This window comes from Anopheles arabiensis, chromosome 3 (assembly GCF_016920715.1).
Source record: "Anopheles arabiensis isolate DONGOLA chromosome 3, AaraD3, whole genome shotgun sequence".
Taxonomy (NCBI): domain Eukaryota; kingdom Metazoa; phylum Arthropoda; class Insecta; order Diptera; family Culicidae; genus Anopheles; species Anopheles arabiensis.
The window spans coordinates 85,402,672-85,423,993 of record NC_053518.1 but is presented as its reverse complement, the minus strand read 5'-3'; the positions used below and the strand labels follow the sequence as shown (position 1 = coordinate 85,423,993).

General features: G+C 44.2%; 1 protein-coding gene across 19 annotated transcripts in view; it reads left to right on the top strand.

Annotated features, from left to right (window-relative positions):
- The first annotated feature begins 433 nt into the window (after positions 1–433).
- The window catches only part of LOC120901302 (patronin), a 59,475-nt gene continuing 38,586 nt past the window's right edge, over positions 434–21,322 (top strand). For all 19 annotated transcript variants that reach the window (XM_040309116.1, XM_040309107.1, XM_040309121.1 and 16 more), the window contains exon 1: positions 434–2,419. In XM_040309116.1, coding sequence (XP_040165050.1) covers positions 2,336–2,419 — 84 coding nt within the window. In that variant the 5' untranslated portion in view covers positions 434–2,335. The remainder of the gene's footprint in view (positions 2,420–21,322) is intronic.

Sequence of the window (21,322 nt, the reverse complement as noted above, 5' to 3'; positions counted from 1 at the left end):
AGGGAGCCTAGTTAAACCATAAAGAATGCGTGAAATATATTGTATGTAAAAACACATCAACAAAATTAGAGCAGATTATTGTCGGGCGAATGCATAAGCTAGGTTCAGATTTAAAGTTCAATAAAAAATAGATTACATAAATAATATACTTAATAAATAAAATAATTTTCAATATTAAAAGCCTGTTATTCTATCCTTTTTTCTGTAAATATCACCATTGCTAAAGTTTCCATGGTTGGAGGAGCTCACCTCTAAACAACCGGTAACTCTCCGTACGCATGAGGAACTCACTTTTGCTGCCCGCGTCTTCCAGGCAGAGCATAAGCCAAGGTTCAGCCATATGTGTACGTCTTGTTTGCCCATTTTCGAACATCAGCTGCAAAAAGATGGCGAACGCCCGAAATGATAGCTGCACCGAGACCTGTCAGTCTACGCATCTTGGCATTTCCATTCGCAACCTCGAACAGGACGGGTGTGTGTGTCGCTCGTCATCGTCTTCGTTCGCCTGTGTCCAACAGCAGCAGAAGGCAGAAGGTTTTTTGTTCGTGTAAAGTGTGTAAAAGTCAGGCGTGCCCGTGGCAAAAGCTGTACCAGTACCTGCGAACGGGACACAGCAGCCAACTCACAGCCAACCAAACGTAACGTCCGCGTGTGTGTTTGTTGCGTGCAGAAGTGGTGACCCTCGTACACTGCCAGCGACAGTGGTGGTGGGCAAGCAAAAAAAAACCGTCAGTGGAAGAATTTTTCCTCGCGCCGCGAGTGGGTGAAAAGTGAGTGCAAAAGCCCCTTCGTGCAAACAAAGCAACAAAAGTGTTCGGTACACGTAAGCGCGTGTCTGTGTGCCGATAAGATGCTGTGCGTGTGATGGGTGTGTTTGTTTAGTTTTTTTTTTTTTTGGTTTCGGGCAGCAAGATCGTGCCGTGAAGTGTGTGAAAGCCGCGACAGCCTCCTTTGCCGTGAAAATCGGCACTTCACGGAGCATTGTCCACACACGCCAGGCAAAGGTGTGTGTGTGTGCGTTGTGTCCAGGTGGCTAGTGAAAAATTAACCTTTTTGGAGTGTGAAAAATGTGTGCAAGCAGCTAAAACGAGCTCGCCCGCTGTGTGTTGTATAAAGTTGAGTAAAATATGCGTTTTGCCTGTTAAAAAGGTGTGCGTGTGTACGTGCGTGTTTGTGTGCGTGTGTGTGTGCTGAGCGTTAAACCACACTACTACCACAACGGTAAACGAGGAAGCGAAAGTGTGTGTCCGTCGCGTCCGTACTGAACGTCGGGTGTGTGTGTGTGTGTGCGTGTGTATGTGTCGCCGTGTCAGTGTATGCGCGTGTGCGTGCGAGTGTGTGCGGTAGTAGTATGTATTGAAGCTAGAAGGCACCAGCGCTGGTGCGCAGAGATAGGAGCGAAGGAAGAAAGAGGAGAGAAGAAGCAACAACAAAAAAAAAAAAAACAAGTGGAAAGAAATGATGTCAAAACCGGAGCCCAATTGAGCAGGCTTTCGCTGTCAGGTTGATTTTTCCATCCGTGCGGAAGTGTTGCGTGCGCGCTACCGGAAGTGAACGGTTCAGGTGGTCGTGAATTCGGGAGCATTTGCACCAGCTGCAAAGGTCCATCCTCCGCGACGCTGCGCCACCCCGATCGCCATCATCATCTCGTCATCGCCCAAGAGGAGGTGGAGGAGCAGGAGGAAGGTGTTCTGCTTGGATTACTCATCTCCGTGAATCGTCGGTGCGTGTGTGTGTGTTGCTGCTTTTTGCCCGTTTTTGTTGCTGTTGTTGTTTTGCTCCGGCTCAGTGGCGGCCGTTGGGGAACGAATCGGCGATTTCGTCATCTCGCGGAGCCGTTTCGTTCGATTTGTGCGGGGTTGTTGCTGACATATACAACCACCTCTCCGGGGGCTTCGATTCGGATCCCACCCCCACACCCACACACACAGATCTCCTCCCATTTCCCTCCCTATCCGCCAGCAAAAAAAGTTGCGAATCCTGGCCACGCGACCGTATGCAACCTGCCCTCCGTGTCCAGCCCACGCCAACCCCGTGAGTGTGTGAGAGCATAAGTTGCAAACGTTCAGCCCCCCCTCCCCTCTACCCACTCCCAACCCAACCCCCTCGCCCCGTGCTCACCCCTTTCCTTCGTCACACCAATGCCGGGCGAAGAAGCGTTGGTGATGCATTTTGCCCCGTCGACCGCAACGCACTGGTGAACTTTTTACTGTGCAACTGAGAGATCGCGCGAGAGAGAGAGAGCGAGTGTGGGAGTGAAAAATAGTGTGTGTGAAAGAGAGCGAGCGAGTTTTGAGATAGAAAAAAAAGTGTGGAAGAAAAACGCAGCTTCAAGATGGAAAATCAACAACACCAGCAGCAGCAGCAGCAACCATCAACACGGTCTGCGTACGACATGGAAACCCAGGAGTCCCGATTTGTAAGTATCTGCTTCCCTCGCGTTTGTCTTGCTTCAAACTCCCTAAGTGCGTAAAACACCCCAAGTAGCCGTGTAGGTTGGGTGTCACCTTCGTGCAAGGTGTGTGCAAGGTTGACCGCCGACCGACGATTGGCGTCGTAACGGTGGGAGATGGGAAATAGTCCTTCCACAAAAGGACACACACATCTAGTTAGCTCTCTGTTGTGTCTCGGGACAACAAACGCGCGCGCTCCCCGTGTGTGTGTGTCTGTGTCGTCGCCTTTCGCGGTGGGCGAGTTTGCGCAACAGTTTGGGGGCGCATTAGTGAAGCACACACTAGCGCCACAGATGACAGCGCTAGTGTGCGCCTGGGTTTCCTTTGTGTGTTGTGTGAGCATCAAAAACGGGGGAAGGGTCTCGGTCATCTGATTTTGGGACCGCTTTTGCGTTAGATTTAATTAAACGGTACGATCTAATGCTCATTGCATTCCTGCTGCCACACGCCACGCTTTGCTTTTCCGCAGTGAATGAACTGTCAAATTTAAATTTCAAAACAGTCAAGGTGAGCGATCGGTACACGGAAAAAGAGGGCGACAAAACATATCATCTGTCTGGCGGGTGAAGGTTGCGTCTAGTGTAATAAAGAAATAAAGAGCCAACTAAACCAGCCAAAATGAGATTCATTTGCATCACAAACAGCAGATGGAAAGACAGGTTGAACAAAAACATATGGCGAGCTAGATTTACGTTTTTATGGTAGACTTCGTGGAGAATTAGGACCCAATAAACCTGACAATTTGTCATTAATTTATACGGCAGATTGATTTTTGCATTTTTTTAAGAAAGGCTATTGAGGAAATCCTACCTTCCTCCTTCATGATCTCTATACCTTTTGATGATTTAGGGCGAGATTAATTTTTGTCCAGGAATGCAACTGTTTATTTTTATCGTTCTTTATTTTAAACAACACACAAAGAAGCTGCTGGTTTTGTATTTGGATGCGTTTAGCAAGTGACAAATATTTTCTAACACAAAAGGTTGTGACATCAATCGATAATGTACTGATGGACGAAATCAGTGTGTCTCCGGTATCTTGTTATCTTGTGATGTGTTCTGTTTTTTTTTTCGTTTTGTTTTTATTGGCTTGCTGCCTTTCTGTTGTGATTTTTACACACTTCTTATCATCGCTTACCCCATCGTGAATCATGTTTTTATACACATTTTTCCTAGCGAATGTGTGTTTTGCTGTTCTTATTATTCTTTTTCTTGGCTCCGCAATGGTGGTAAGCTTGTCAAGAAATCGCACACCAAATTTCGTTGGTCCAATTGCTGTGTGTAACAAGCTTTTCATCGCGCGTGTGTGTCATGTATATGTGGCACAAATTTACCTTTCCCAATGTACCAAACCAACGCCAAAGAGCGACTCTCGTAGGTTTTGTAGGAGGGACCATCACGGCTTACAATTGCCATCTTGCCGTAATCGAGCAACGGCAACGAGCAAGCAATAAAAGAAAAACGGCCGCGGTGATGAAGAAATGCTTATCAAATTCCGGACGGCGGTATACACAATGCACGAGCGCACACACAGACACACAGACACACGCACTCCATTTAGCCGGCTTCGGTGTACCCATTCCTTAGAAAACGTAAACCTCCGTACCCCATGTTTGGATGCTAGTGAGAAAGAGTGGAAGAAGGGAGTGGGTCAGGGAGGCGTACTGCAATTTCGCGAAGGTGCACGAACGATTCGACGAACCATTGCGGTTGGCCAAAGTGGCTTGAATTGTCGTTTTGTTTTTTTATTTGTCGCGTGTGGTGTGGTTCATTCTTGATTTGAGATTCGTAGAAATAATGAATGGAATTGAATTTTTATTTGGCCAGTTATACACAGTCACTTATCTCCTTTCCTGCGGCGTTTATTCGCCATTTGTTATTGATACACGATTTGCAAAAACACATGTACAGTGCATTCCGGTCATTTGCGTACACATGATATTTGGAGAAATACTCAATGCATCGTTGTACAAAGCCTTATCGTCTTCTACCTTCTTTCTTGTGTACAAAACAGAAGATACGAATTCCATTCATTGTTCAAGTTTTATCAGAAAATAACTACTTTATTGAATGGGTCCCTTTTCCTTTTTAATTCATATGCAGAAATGTCAGCCTATCAGCTGTTTGCATTGTATAGCAGTTTTCGAGCAGCTATCAACGTGTTTATTTTAAGAGTGTTTTGAGTATTCGTCAAGCCTCTAGGAAGTCAATTTTGAGCAAAAGTTTTCACCAGTCCTGTTAAAAAGTGATATTCAAATTTGGTTATAAAAAAGCAGACTATGAGACCACCTGGTATACTTACACTTTGATTGTAGAATCCACCACCTGATCTCTTTAATGCACCTTTGGATAAATTAAAACACTATCTTCTTTTGACAGTTATCCAGCAGGTACTCGAATCTAATTCTATTAATTAGAATTAAGGTTTGATTCAGAAATAATTCAGGCTGTAAATCGCAGACTAGTCCTGTGTGTGGATTTTTGTGGAGTGTTGACATGATTTCAGCCGCCAACTGTCAAACTTAATTTAAAAAAAAACTGACTAATCCAATGAAAGTCTCCAATTTTGGTAAACACTACCATCATATGGCTTATAGTATAGTAAAAGTATTAAAAATGAATGCAAAATTATTTTAACTAATTCTGAAACATTGCTATATGAATGATTTTGGTAGGAAATATCCTTAGTTGAACACTTTTACTGAGAAACTAGTTAAAAGATGATGATTTCCTAACTCAAGTGGCAGAAAAATGGCTAGTATCCTCAGCAATATAGTTATTTTTCGTTCTATTCTTGTATTATTTTAAGATATTGGTCCTTTCTAAGGGGAGTCCTAAATCGAAGCCTTCCTCATACAGGCATTTTTGTTTCAATATGCAATTTTGTTGGAAAACGTTTCTTAAAATGCCCAAAATTGTAATGTCCAGGTGAAAACAGAAATACCCCTCCCTCACCACCACAAACGGAATGCATTAATTAGCTTACAGAAACTGAAACCCAATTTGTCGACGAACCTCCCGCTGCTGCTGCCGTTGCGTGTGTGTGTGTGTATGTTTATCAACATTGCAAATCAACCTGCTGGGGCCGCTGGGCTTGAACCCTCCTTGCGCCCGATCCAAGTAGTAGCCCAACCACTTTCGCTCTCTCTCGCCAGCCAGATTTCCTTTATTTTCACCCTGCGCCACCGGCTGAGTGCTTGTGTGTGTCACCTTTCGCCATCAGCGGGCTCGCCTTTCGCCGCCCGTTTTCCCATTGGCAGGAGAAGGCGGGAGCATCACAAAGGAGTGGTGGTGTGTGTGTGTATTTATTTTCCATTTATTCCAGATTTACACCCAAATCACACCCCCACCCCTTCTGCTCTCACCCCTTTTCCAATATCAACTGCATTCATCAAAACCGACCGACCGAGCCTCGGAACCACTCTCTCCCTTCTCTCTCTATCTCTCTGTGGTTTGGTTTGGAATGGGAACATGCTTTTTATCATTGTGGCTTTGTCTCTTGTGACTTGTTTCCCTCACTTCCCCCTTGCCGAAAGGGGAGGCTTTTAGCAAACGGTTCGGGTGCACTTGCTTTTTTCTATGCTGACGCTTTTAATGCAAGGGTTTAAACCTGCTGCCAGTGTTTGTTGATGTATACCACGAGACACACACACACAGCCATGCCTTCCCCCTGGCCCTAGAAGAGTCAGATGACGCAGCCCAAAGGGTACACAAACCCGTACCGGTCATGTATTATTTACGTGTTGGATGTGTCGCGGCAGGTTCGTCGCTTATCAGTGAAGTGAAAATTCAGCTCCACACACCTTTATTTGCGTTGCAATTTCGAACTGGTTTGGCCAACCCGGGGTTTTTATGCTCGTGTCAGCTGCGGAAGCATAACAGTTTGCTGTTACGAAAGCAGATTTATCGCTTTAAACGCGAAGATGTCGTTAACCTCCTGTTGAAAAAATAACAAAACGAGCTCAAAATGGGTTCGGGTTCACATGGGACCTTTCCATTTCTTTCAATCAAACCGCCTATTAATAGACCATATGTGTGCGATAAGGGTCGATACGGAAACGGGGAAAAAAACTGTGGCCTTAAGTCAATAACAGCAAGGGTTACCACTACTCTACCTAAAGCAACTAAACTGGACCAACAGGCCTCCCAAATCCAAATCTGCACCTCATCCCCTACCCCACTGGGTGAAAGCTAGCCTTCCTCTCCACATGATATTCCACCCTTTCTTTCACACACACACACTCCTACATTCTTCTTCTTTTCCCCCTTTTGCCCCGTTTACACGCGAAGACAACGAAATTAAATTAAGAGGCAGAATTTTAATTTATTGCCCATTGAAAAAGAAACCGAAACTGACGCGCCAAAGAGTGGGGGAAGAAAGCAGCAGGATGATGATGGTGATGATGATGATGAAGGGAAAAATGCAGCCAGAGGAAACTGTAGCACCACACTGAGGAACGTGCACCGCCACAAGGGGGTTTTTGTGGGAATAAGAAGGTGAAGACTTTTTGGTATATCGTGCCGATTGGGTTCGGTCTGCTGGTCAGCTATTCGCTCTCCCCCTTTTGCGGTTTTTCCCCCCTGGAGCTGAAGCCGTTTCTTATCATCGAGGCTATCTGCTTGCTGCCACTGTGCAAATTTCTTATCCCCCCACCCCTTTTTTGGGCCAATTTCTTCCACTTTCCGGTGGAACGCTGGGTGGTACGAAATCGACAGCAGCTACACGCAATTGTATGCAGTGGGAAAATCTCTCCCGCTAATGATATTTATTGTGGCGCAAATGCATTTATTTCGCGAGAAAATTGTGTACCTTTGACCACCCACTTTTTTGGGTTTTTTATTAAGATAAAAGCTGTCTTGTTTGTTAACAACTTTTATTCGCACCCATATCACTAGGTGCATCATTTTTGGCTATATTGAATTTTTACCGGGACCGGGCGATTTCAATTTCAAGATAAGCAGCAAGAAAAGCTTCATATAAAGCTTAAGCCTACGGTAAACCAACGGTGGAATCCCTCTGTGGAGCAAAACCCCTCTGCGGGGAGAGTCTTAGTTCCGCCACAGCACACGAAAGGGAATGGCAGAGCAGCAGCAGCAGCAGATGTGTCCGTGCCCCGTGGTTTGGGGTAGGAAACGGTTATTTCAACGCTTGCCGCCGTCCACCCCGCTAACATAGATGGCCAGTGAAGCTTGCTTAATGCAATTCATTGCATTCTCTTCCTTCTACACCTCCTCCCTGCCCATCGGGGCGCAGGGAATGTCGGTGGATGCGGCGCGCGCGCGCTCATCCAACATCAAATTCGGCTCCGAAGGTTTTCCTGTTTTCCGCCGCACACTACCAAATCATACACAGTGTGTTTTGTAGTAGTTCCACTGCTCGTGTCTGTGTGTGTGTGCTGTTACCCTTCGACAACATCTACACTCTGTTGACGTCATGTATGTGTGCGCGATGGTGTGCCGTGGATGTTTTTTTTTTATTTTCTCGATGGATCGATGATTTTTCCTAATTTTCTTTTGGGTTCAATTTCGTAGTTTTAAACATTGCCGAAATACAAGCTCTTGGTAAAAAAACCACATTATAAGCATAAGTAATGGGACGAATAAGATCTGTTTTTTAGTATAAATATACAAAACAATGCTTAGAGTCGCGATTTTTAGACAACAAATTTTTAGACTAGAAAAACATTGCCTTCAGCGTGAAAAACCAAACTAAAATTGATAAATGTTTCCTATATTTCCTTGCTAATTTATATTACCCCATGCAGCATAAAGTATAGCCCTAAAACAAAGGATATTTTGAAGTATAAACAGAATGAGACTCAATAAATAACATAAAACATTGCAAAACTCGTTTTTGAAATTAAAACAATCACCACATTCGATGAGTTCGCTATCGTCTTAAGGTAACAAAATTTATACCAAAATTATAATATATCCATTAAAAATGTCCTTTCACACGCACAGCAAGTCCCCAGCATTGTTTACACGCGAAGATATCGATCAAAACAAAGAGAAAGTGAAGATAAGCCGCCGCTAGCGCCGCCAGCCACACACAGCCACACTATCAATTCGATTTTCTTTTTCGCTCAAATTTTTGGGCTGTAATATTTTCACCGCTTCTCTTGTGTTTGATAATGTTTGGTCCACCCCTTCTCACCCCCTACGGGGGCTGGCTAGTAATACCACGTAATGAATGACTGGTGGAAAAAAAGCGCCATTCGACCACATTACCCCATCTCGTGTGATGGAGATAGGACAGACTACTCACGCACGCCCACGTACAGAGACGCCAACACGTACAAACAGGTGAAACACCCCCAACCCCCAACAATGGCTACATGTCAGTGACCTTCAACTTCGTAATTCGTGGGTCGAGTGCGGACGTCAACCAGGGAGGGGGTGGTACCGATCTTCTATTCAGATGCAAACAATGTTTCTCTGCACGTTTTTACGCCTGCTCAATCGCTCTCACTACCTGTCATACGAAAAAAAGGTACGTTACACAGGTTAAATTGTGCTCTGTACACACACACACACCCGCTACCCAAAACTTACATAGAATCGCATCGTTTATTGTTATGTTATTGGCACCTTTCGCTTTTCCTGCTGCCTGCTGTCGACGAAGGCGGCTTTCCCATGTACTGGCGGGGGTCGGGAAGGGCGTGTTAATGTTGCATGTTGATGCAGCACCGATAGCAGCACACACCTGACCGAACCTGTTTCGTGTGCGCACACAGGCGGCGTGTGTAGGAGGAATCGTTGACGATACAGACCGCTGTCGTGGTACCTGTTTTTTTCAGGGTGCGAGATTGTATGTTTCTGCCTAGGAAGCAACATATTTGGTGTGAGATGGAAGGCTCTGTCGGCACACACTCTGGACCTGTTTCTGTTAAACATGTGTTTTGTCTCTTATACATGGGGTACGCTTTTGTTCCAGGCAGTATCATTCGATCAGATTACAGTCAAGAAGCATAAACACATTTATAGTGCATTTCTTGATATTAGCATACCATATTTATGGTCAGCCTTTCTTTATTGTGATATACTGACAATAATGTAGTATGTTGTATGTTTCAGAATGTCAATTATCAATCAATCAATAGAATCAATAGAAAAGCAGATTTTAAAAATTTAAGAATCATTGTACTGCCTTGCCAAAACCTATATTTTGGAACCTTTTAATGCAAGAACTGGAATTAAAACTATCTGGCTTGGCATAAAATAAAACTATTGCATTAGATATTTTTCGGAATATTGTAGGAAAATTTAATCTAAACTTCTTGCACTTCCAGAAAAATTTCATGAATTTTCATGAATTTTTCGTTGAGATTTATTCATACGAATCAAAGATCCACGAATTTCTGAAGATTCAGGAAACTCCAATTAAAAATCACGAATCTTCAAATATTCATTAATCGATAAATATTCAAGAATCTTCAAAGATTCATCAAGATCAACAAGAAAGACGGCACAGTGCTTATTTATACTCAAACTTATTAGTGGATTGTTTTGACGCCCCGTCAATAAATTGAACTTTCGGGCCTCCAGTAGAATTTTATGATCCATTATGATCAACATAGAATTCAGATCGTCTAATTTTGGATTCAACGATCCCTTATTAAAAATGATAAGTGTTTATAACTCGCTAGGAAGCAATGTCGACTTGAATTTAAATTTAAACAATTTACAGACCTTTTTACATCGTTCAGTATGACGCATCCACAGTTTATGTTATTTATTTATTTAATTGGTCATATTGACGGTTAAACTAGTTATGTCTATTGATATCTATTAGATAATTGATTGAATAATGTTAATATATAATAGTTTATGGAGTAATAAACTTTCATAAATCTCCAGAGATTAATGAATGTTTAGTCATGTACTTATGGTGTTCTAGATACTCGATTTGCACTATCGATTTGGAGGTGTGGAAAAACATTATCTTTGCCATGTTGTGTGTGTATATTTATAGCCAGCTCCACCCCAGTCATGAATATGCATCGCCATTTTCACATAGCTGTCCAGATTCGGTTTGATGAATCGGGTTAAGAGGCACTTGAGGAAAAAGGCAACAGTGATACTCTTTCACCAGCCTTAAACCTAACACCTATCGTACGTGGGCCGGTTCGGTTGTCCTGAAGAGAGTGTGTTAAGATGTAACGCCACTTACTATAACATCCAGCCGAAGCATTAGAGAGCAGAAACTACCGTTGACCCTATCGGTGGTTTCGTACCTTAATACCCCCTCCGCATCCGTAAGCTCTGTGATGTTTAGGGAGTCTAACAAAAAACATCCACCAGCGCGGCACAACTCGCCTCAACGCCCTCCCAAAGGCGGCCACTCACGCCAACGGCCGCGACCTCATTGGTAATGCACCGAACATCATCAAATCGACATGCTACTCACGTTTAGTGGGTTAGGAGGTTTGTGCAAAAAAAAAAAAAACTGAGGGAAGGAAAGAGCGAGAGACAGGGAAAGATTGAACAAACTAAAGAACACATAAATTAAATAAATAAGACCCGCCAGCACACGCCCCTACTGTTTTTTTTTCGAGGCCCGCAAAACTTTCTTTTAAGACAATGGAATGAAAAATATCCGCAATATTTCTTCCCTCCATGCCAATCCGCGTTAGAAAGTGCATCCGTGTGCTCTAGTGTTGGTTAGCCAAAATGAACACGAAACAAAATAAATAAAATGATTTTTAAGAAACACATAAAATCGATTCGTTTAAATAAATGGGGGAAGTGAGTGGAGAAATCAAGTTCCAAAAATTTGCACTGTCCAGACACAGTACCCCTACGCATAAAAGAGAGGGAATCTATGGCACTGTTTAGCCTGCATAAAAAACCTCTAATGTATTTGGACCGTTGGAATCCATTTTCGGAGCATTTCTATTTCCGTTGGCTTCGCGTCGCTTTACGGTGAAAGGTGCAACAGTGTTGTGTGTGTGTGTACTAGAACCAGAAGGAAAAATACACAAACACGAACCTTCACCACCCCTCCTTTGGCAAAAAAGCAAACTGTGTGTGACTGTTGATGATGTCACGATCTGCCGGTTCTGTGTACCAAACCACCCGGCACACGAGTGTGTGACAACCAACCCCCCCCCCTCCATTGGGCATCGATTTTTGCCGCTACTGCAAGAAACTCATCATTAATTGGCAAAGACAGGCTTGCGTCATACTAAATTTAGCCGATGTTGTTTTGTGAGATCTATCCGTGTCTGGCGGGGTTGTGGATCCTTTTTTGTCTACATTGTTTTGCCTGCCAGAAATGTTGAGGCTGGGAGATGGCGCTTCAGATGTAGAATGACTGGAACAGATTTTAATTTAAAGCTTACACCGGTTTTGTTTTTGCTTGATTTGTTACTCCGGCCCTTGCTAACTGCATCTTATAAATATCTCTCCCTCTTTCACCTTCTCCAAAATTCCGATTCAATGATATCACCGAAACGGTGGAAAATGGGATGATTTTCCGAGACTAATTTCCAAATGGTGCCGGAACATAGACACCCATACCGAGCACACACAGAGACACCAAGCAGAACCGAATGAACTGTGAAACGATCTTTGATTTTCCTCACATTTCTTCCCTTTTTCCCCCGCAATCGTATATGATGATGATTGCCCCGTTTACACGAGCGATCGATGTGTGCAGGAGAGGCAAGGTGGGGTGCGGCACGTTGTTAAAGTAGGTGTTAATGGAAATCGGTTCAAAGTTCGTTTGAAATGCCGCTAACTGCCACTGGTGGTGAAGATTAGAAGGGAGTGGATGTTTTCTAAAACATCGTAATGAGAAACGGTAAAGATTGCGTTGTTTAGCGGATGTGTCTACGAACATTAAACATAAGTGAAATACATGGGATAAACCAATATTTCTGTTTTATTTTTATGATCGATATTTTGATAATGCTCCAAAAGGCAAAGATGTGTACATCGTGCAAAGAAGTGGTTGACCATGAAAATGTACCGTCTTGTGTACTACCGGTTCAATACATTTGATTTGGATTTGATGTTCTATTGCGCTTTTACGGTATCGATTTAACAATGACCCACATATTGATGGGAATATTATAATTTATGTACACTGAGGCACACCCAGCGAATCGGACGAAAGTCACACGCCACATGGCTGTATGAAGTTGTTCGGGTAAGCTTCATGTGATGGTCTCGATCCTCAGGCGCTACCGCATAGGTGAAAGCTCGGTAAAATATATATATCTATGTCTAGATGTAAAACTGTCGCTGTTAATCCTAAATTTCAAACAGCTTCCTAATGTTTTGGATATCATATAATGTGGGTTTCTAATGTAATGTCCCCATGGGCCCTCTCAATACGGCATTAGATCTCAAGAATCATTCAGACTTCAAATTTTAACTAATGTATTGAAATGTATCAACATGTTCGTAAGTGTTTACTTTAGATATGGTATTTAGATAATATACACCTCTCACTAGGAATTAGATCCTTGATTAAGAATTGAGGAAGGTTCTCTGTTCTTTGTTTTCTATTGTAGGGAACTAAATAGTTAATTAGTATTGTAGTATTCAAGGTTTTGTGGTTTTCAATTCTAAGGGTATTACTAACATCTCCCTTCAAGGCTCTCTTTGTGAACCTTCAGAGCTGTCTCTGATATCTGAGATCTCAGTTTGAATAATTCTTCTCAATTCTGAATTCTATAGTGCGTCTATAACCAGTGGTCTTGCCAGCCTAATAACCAATGGAATCACTTCCGGCCTTACAGGGACCAGCGTGTTTACCTTTATATCATCAGATCCCCTCCAGAAAACTGAAGTTATTTATTAAGATGTAAAAATTCTCTTCTCTCAGATCTTAGTTCGTAGTATGTTCTGAGTAATTCGTAGAACAAACCGTCATATGATTAGTGTTGAAGTTCCGTGTGATTTTATCTTTTGTCGATCGTTAAATTCACACCATGTTCGCTAGAATGAGTATCACTGTTCCGTTGCGTTTTATGTCCAATATAAAGTTAGCTTCTAAAATGACCGTAAAATATGGTGTGATAATGTATGTTACTGTATTCTACTGCACGCATTCCAATTTCCTTAACACTATCTCTGGTAGGAAAACCCTTACACCCTTGCAAAGGGAGTGAGAGCTTCACAGCAGATGGGCGACTAAAAATAAGGGCGTAGCTACATAATCGCACCTTAGCATGCAACTGCAGACGGTACTACTCTTCCAGAGCCATTGAGAAAAAAGGGGTCAGAAAAACTCATCAGTCTGCTTATCAGCAGTATTAGTCGCTTTTTTCATACAGTTTTTTTCCTATATGCTGTGGAAGGCATACCCCCAAAGTTACACTTCTCCGATCATGCTATAAAGCTATCGGCGGTTTTTGTGCTTCCGCCACAAGGTCGAGCCACATTTTTGCTTTTGATTTTGTAACTTTTCTCTTCTCCCCCCTTTTAATGCACATACGATGACTGTCACAAACTGTGTGGCTGCTGCTCCTGATATGTGTGTGTGTGTGTAGCGTTCCTTGCCGCAAGGGCTTGGAATTACTTCCTGACGCAAAACAAACAAAACATCAACTCCGCCAGTCATGCTCGAAGGAGAGGGCACTTAAATAATTAAAATAATGAATCATTCTTCAGGGCAGATTTTTCTTTCTTTTTTTCTTGTTGTTGTATGAAATCACGTAAATAAAACACCGATTGTGGATTGAAAAAATGGAGTTTTTCTATTAGTTCTTCGATAAGCTCGACTGAGTGTGACCAATGTAAGTTATTAACACGCTGTTGTGTTCTGTCTAAGAATATGCTAGAGCAAATTGTCTATTACCAACAAGATGAAATACAGTGACGCGTTAAACAAAGCCACAACAATAAAGGAGCATTATGAATGTATTTCAGACTGGAACTGTTTCACCAATGAACACTAATTACATTTTGAGATGGTTTAATGTCACCTTCTTCATAATCGTTGTCTCTGCCTTATACATCAACACTTCCTGTCTGTTCCATTCCAAGCCCAACCACCAAAATGACTTCATTCATTGATAAATATTTAACACCCCCAACAGAGTGTTGTTGTCGGCCAGCGGTCCCCAATTTGCCTGTCAGCCCAAGAAGCCGCCTTAGCCGCAATGATTTTGTTATTTCAAGCGTTGACATTCTTGCGTCTGAAGCTTCTATTTGTCATTTATCATCTGTTGGGTGTATGCGTGTGTGTGTGTTTGTGAGGAAATCGAGGGCTAGGTCACACGACGAGAAACGACAAGGTGGCCTAGGGTAGGAGAGGAGGCCTCTTTTTCTGCGCCCACACTCTTTCCGCTTGATGTCATGCATTCGCCACCCGGGCAGGGGTAGTAATGGGTTATTTACCTGTGGACCGGATCGGTGTGGAAGATACTGTACAGCTGCTACTACTACCACTACCACGAGATCACTTAGACGCTGTGAGGTTAGCGCCTGATGATGACGGCAGCTTTCTGTAAGCCAAAGGCAACCTTCTCGCTCGTTGGGGTGGAGGTTTTTTTTCTCTCTTCCGTGGGAGTACGTCCGAGGTTGGCGCGCCGCAGCGAATTCTGTGTCGCTCTTAAAATCACCGCGCCGTGATCGTAGGACTCTGGCCGGGCGAAATACACAAAATCACCATTAAAACAAACCGATCGGCATGTGTGTGTTTGGGTTGGCAAGTTTTGGAGCGTTTCCAGTCTTTCAAGACCCTGTCGATATTAAACCGTGCGTCAATATGTAACGAAATCGTCGGGACCGGACAACGGAGATATTGTGGAAAGCAAATGAAACAAATGAGACATGTGCTTTACTTCCATTACGAACATCTCCAATGTCTTGGAGTTAATTGTGTTTAGATTTTCTGTGTATGTTTTTTTCCAAAAATAACTGTAACATTACGGATAACTTCAACATCTCGGAGCATTGGAACACATGGTTTTACGATAAAACGTGCCGTAATGCTTGCCGACGCTGGAAATAGTGCTTCTGTCGATGCCGATTCAGATGAATTCTATTCCACCACGGGGCATGCATGTTTGTCCAACGCCCAAGAGCCAACTCCACTTGCCCATGCACGTTGTAATTTATCTTGAGCCATTTTTTCAATACTTAGATCCACTGCTAGACATTCGCGCTTTAATTACCGGCCTTAGCAGCAGCAGCAGCAGCAGCAGCTTCGTTGGAAAAAGTTGGTGCAAGGTGAAACCTGAAGCCAAGCAACACCCAACAATTCCAGAAGAGACTCCAGAAAAAAGGCAAATTCCAACACACAAATCATTAGCTGCTGGGTGATGAAGATGGGCAAGGAAAGAAAGGGGAGTGAAAAAGTGGTACCGCCCAAGGTCTGAAACGAATGCGGCAAGCAGTATGCATTGCAGTGTCTGTGTGTGTGTAAATGGAGAGGAGCTGATGTCTGTAAGATCCGGTTGCATTTCCTTCGGTAGCGTAAACAAAAATTCAAAGTTAAGCTGAAATTGTTGGCTTGGAGCTGCTAGCGAGTTGCCGGGCGAGTGCCTCCGTACGTCTGGTAGTGCTACTACCAGCACGCGAGATATTATGTGTGGCAAATACAGAAACGTGATGTGTGTTGGTAGTGGAGGTCGTCGTCTCTACGCCGTCCGACTGCTGCTCTTTTGTTATGCTGCAGCAAAAGGCAATTATTGCCCAACTTACACTGCATCAACGACTTCTTGGAGCGCATAGCTCTTGCGCGTACGTACGTCATCTCTGATTGAATAAGACCCTACGCCAGAAGCGGCAGCAGATACAGCAACCGCAGCAGAGTAACGAGATAAAAGGGGTGAAGACGAGATGAAAATGGTTTTATGCTACTGGCCGTATCAGCACACAATACAGGCTCTCAGCGCCCGCGATCTCTTCGGGGTGGGTGAACTTGATCCGCGATTCGCCTCATATTTCCCTCGTCTCACTCTCATCTTCATCTCGCACGTCCGGCTTGTGCCCTATTATGTGGAACGAAAATAATAATCTTCTATAAAACAATCGAATATGAGTCGCCGCGTTTCCCGGGCTGTGATCGATGATGATCGGTTTGTCGGAGGGTCGTATGGAAGAAAACGATCGGCAGAAGTGGGACACTGCTGGTGAGAAGGGTGAAATATTTCCATGAAATTAACCCCACTTTGCTACTACCCGGTCGCTAAACGGAACAGAGCATAAGACGAACACTCGTAGCAGCTTGGAGGCTGAAAGTGGAATTTCTGATCGGTTTTCCACCCATTCCCGATCGTTCCGCCAAAGTCAAAGTCGGTGGTAGTGGTGGTACAATGTGTTATGGGTGATAGTTGGCGATAGAGGCTGCGGCCGGCTGCTTCTTGTGCTGCTGCATTCGATTGAGTAATAATGATGATTATCTTGGCAACTTTCCTGCTCCGGCCTCAGGCCCCATGGATGATCCCCCTAGACGCGAGAGTAGAAAATTCTCCCAACGCGCCCGACGAACCATGACAAATGGAAAGCAAAACTGTCGTGCCCCGCCGCCAACGAACGCCAAACGACACACCGCGTTCCGGTTGATCTTGTTTCAAACGATCGGGGTTTGGATCCATCTGGTCAATCAAAGCGGAGTGGAACCGAAGTAAAGTACTTTCATCACAACATATTATAACATTTCCACGCCATTCCCATCATCGCATTGCTGCGGCGACACATGGTGGTGGAGAAATATCAAAACTAACGGAATGTGTATACTTAATTGCGGGATCTATTTTCGTTTTGTATTGGTTATAATATTGCTTATGATACTTGTCGCTCGTCTTCTGGCGGGTCTGGAATTTGAACCATTTTGATGAGAGAGTGATGCAATCTGCCGGCAACCGCCAATCCAACCCGCACGGTCTGTCACTCACCATCATCATTCCGCGATCGGTGGTAGTTAATGGCGGTTCCGGATTGTCATATATATACACACTGCCTGCTACGTTGGCGGTTTGAGCGACGTTTGATCGTGCCTCGAAATTACCACTAATTTATTTGTTTAGTTTCGATTCGTTTTCGGATAGGGTTTTATTTTTCTTGAGACGATCAATTCTTTTTTGTGGGTTTTTGTTTCGTTACGCTTACGCGATCTTCTTCCTTAACGACTTTTTCTATACACAGTCCACACAAAGGCTTACGTCACTGTGTTCGAGAAAGATTTCAATTGAGGTCCAACCTCTCTCGCACCGCACCATCTTGCTTTTGGGGTTTGTTTGGTTGATCGGGTGCCAATTGTTTTGAGGCTACATCGAAGCTGTGATTAAACAAAATGGTGCTCCTTGTTAAGTTCGCTGACAGTTTTCATCGTTGCTGGGGAAACCGCATTGGCTAAGGAACGATAATTATGTTCCCGCCGCATGTGATGTGCTTTTGTAATGAACAAACAAATATATTATTCTAGGGTTCAAACAAGGCTTAAACTCACTACCTGCGCTGTGCTAGTCCGATCGTATACCACAACACCACGAGCGTACATCTGACTGCATCGATAAGAGATCGATTTGTATTCTTCTTGGTTGGTCTGGCAATAAGCGCGTTATAATTCGGTTTTCCCCGTTCAGTCAATAATAAATTCTATGGAACTGATATTTATTTTTATTTGCATAGATTCTAACGAAACTGTTGTTTTTTTTTTCCTTTTAGTGATGGTTTAACTTCCTCATTCGACATAATTTCAAACGATTGTTTTGGCCATTGCTGCGAATGTGACGTAGTTCTGCGAAACTAAAAACAGAATGAAACATTACCTGCATTCACTATGACACAAAAGCAATTAACCCTTAACAAGTACAGCACATTTGACTTCTGAACAACATGGAGTGTAGTTTTGGTGTAACTGCAAACCTCCGGCTTAGGTTTTTTTTAAATCTAACCCGATTTTAGTATTTCGAAGAATTATAAAGTTTCATTCATATCTTACATAAAAACTAGTTACTAGTACCTCTTTCCCATCTATGTCTTGTCATGTTGCAGCAGGTTTAAAGTTTTTTGTTTTTTCCTCTCAAGACCATTTGCACAACACGTACCGCACAGCAGAGAATTACGGAAGCATGTGGTTTATGTTGCGGTTCAGACCATGCCACTGACACATGGCCCGTGGTTTGGCCTTTGCTCTTCCTTCTCTTTCGCTCTGTTTGGCTTTGGTGTTCCACACCAAAAAGACGATGTCTGTTGAACCTTGTCGCTGGTAGGGCATAACGATGGACATAAAATCGTGACGCGTAACAAGGAGCGTCTATCGGTGCGTAGCAAGACAACTGAAGGTGAAAGAGGGATGAGTGACGAAAAGTGTTGTCGTGCTAGCAAACTTGTTGCGTTGGTGACCCAACGTCGTCGTGGGCCCTTAGTGTGGCTGAGATGCTGATCTTTGATCCAATTTGGAAAGGGAATAAGAGCTAGCAGCAGCGCGTGAATGTCTGCAGGGAGACATAAAGGGTCAAGCACGTGCTGAGCTGTACTAATTTATTTGTTGATTAACTACCTTCAATGGGGGGAGCGACCGACCCGTGTCTGGGTTGGGATTTCCATGTCGGACGAAGAAAACATTACTGTTCCCTCGCCTTTCCATTCGGCTCGTCGTGTTTATCCGCAGTGCTCACTACTTATGTTTTTTGCCAAAGCAACTGCGACGACCTCCTCTAGCTGGGAAGCGTTTTGAGGTTCATTTTCCATCAACCACAAAAACAGTGTACATTTTCTCTTCAACGACACGTTTTACGCGTTCCACAGATTGCCACGGACCGCTACATGGTTACGAAAACAGCAACATCGTAACCGTGTATGTGTGTGTGCGTGTGTCTGTTTATGCCCAGCAGTGTTTATTTTTCCCTTCAGTTCAGCCGCGCGATCCCTGTGGCGAGACACTGTCTGTCTTGTGCTTGTTGGAGCAGCGAGTCACTTACCGAGTCACATCATCCTGTGAGCACCTGAGACATCATCTTCCCGCGGTGGCAAAAGCGTTACCAAACCCACCCCAAAACGGTCCAACGCGTAGGGACAAGGGCCGTTTGTTGTTATTGTTGTTGCATTTCGTCGATTCCGTCATGGATGACGTTTAACTGGCCGCGCGTTCTCTTTGCCCGAGGTACGTTAGCGTTGCCTTTTGGTGCAGCAGCAGTAGGCTTTCGCTTTCTCCTTCGGAACGGTTTTCACTGCTTCCAGCGCCGAGTTGACCAGCCCGGGATTTGCCTATCACACTCTGACCACCCCCTTACCGTGTCACCTTGATGCAACCCATCGAAGAAAGCGGTGACCTGGCACTGGGTGGTTGTCAGCTTCTCCTTCAGCTTTCAAGTTCCCTCCCGGGGGCCGTCGGATGAGTGTGAGAAAGTAGCGCCAAGAATTTGAGATGCTTGAACTTTCTCCTGTGTGATCATGGGCGAGCAAGAGGAGACAGGGCCCTTACCCTGCCGGCCGGGTTGTAAGTTGGCCGAGCACGTTTTGGTCACGGTTAGTGCAGACGTCAGATGTCGTAATGTATCACACAGCACTGCTCCTCCCCGTCGTGACAGTTGCTGCAGCTCAGTCACGACTCTATTATCCACTCCCGTTTCAAGCGCAATGTGCACTTGTGTGTGCATACACGAGACAAGAACTTGCTTGTCCGATTTTTATCGCATTCGGAACTGAACACCTCCCCGATCCAACAGCGTGATAAGGTTTCGAGGCAAAAAGAGAGAGATCCAAACTCCCCAAAACTTGGCCCGGTGTGAACTCTAAAGATCACTAATTGCGTCTCGCAGTACTCGTGAGTCACGGTTGAACTCGATAGTTTACACCTTCCCGGGCAGCAACGCCACCACCTGTAGCTAATTTACGATCCGCGCACCCGGGTAAATGCTTCGCCGGAGGTCCACCCGGGGGCCAATCGATGGCCAAAGAGCGTGTGTACACACGATCACTGCACAATTGCCACCGAGCTCGGTTGCGGTCGATTAAGTTGCGCTCGCGCCACCAACAACAGGTTTTTATGGATTTCTGGAAAACTGTGGTTACCTGGGTTGTACGCGTACCGAGATTTGTAATCGTGCTGCCGGTAAGCATCTGGCAACGGTACCGATCATGATCGGACGTACGCATTTGTATGGTACATTGGACACAACACAGAGCACAGGAGGGAATAAAGCTGTTGTGGCTTAGGAAAGCGTCGTGTACCACATTTCTTTACAGCCGCCGTTGAAGTTGTCCGCTTGATTGAGATGTCTTAATTGACACCTTCTTGTGGTAGAGAGTTCGTGCTCTCGTGCAGCTACTTTTCCAAAGGAATGCACGATATTACACACTTCCAACGCAATTGGAGATGTTGTGCCTATGAAGATCATGTTCCTAACCTATACTCCTATTGTATCTGAGATGCTGGATAAGCGGTGATACAGAATGTTATTTGATTTTGAGTTCAGCAGAAGCAGCAACAGCAGCGAAAAGATCATAACGTAATACAAAACCTCGTAAGTGTGATATCATTACGTCATGTTTTGTCGCACTTGTGCGTGCTTTATGTGCATAAATTAGGATTGGCCACTACACACACACTCTCCATCATCCGGACGATAGCCACACACACTGCTAAACGGTGATAGTTGCGACGAAACGAGAATATATACTCACCATTTGCCAAGATGTATGTAAATCTCCGTACCACGAAGAGAGGGGAGTTAAAGACCAACGTACAAGGCGCGTCGGTGGTGTCACATTTCTTGTAGGTGGAATTCACCTACAGTAGAATGTAGAATGCCTGGCGTGGCCGTGTCATTTCGACAGTGTAGGAGTAGCGAACATTTTGGAACTTTAGAAGCGGACGCTCAACAGCAGGATGTGGTTTCGTGTTTTTGCTGCTTTTTTGATCGTTTTGTGTTTCGCTATGCATTTGAAAGAAACTGAATGTTT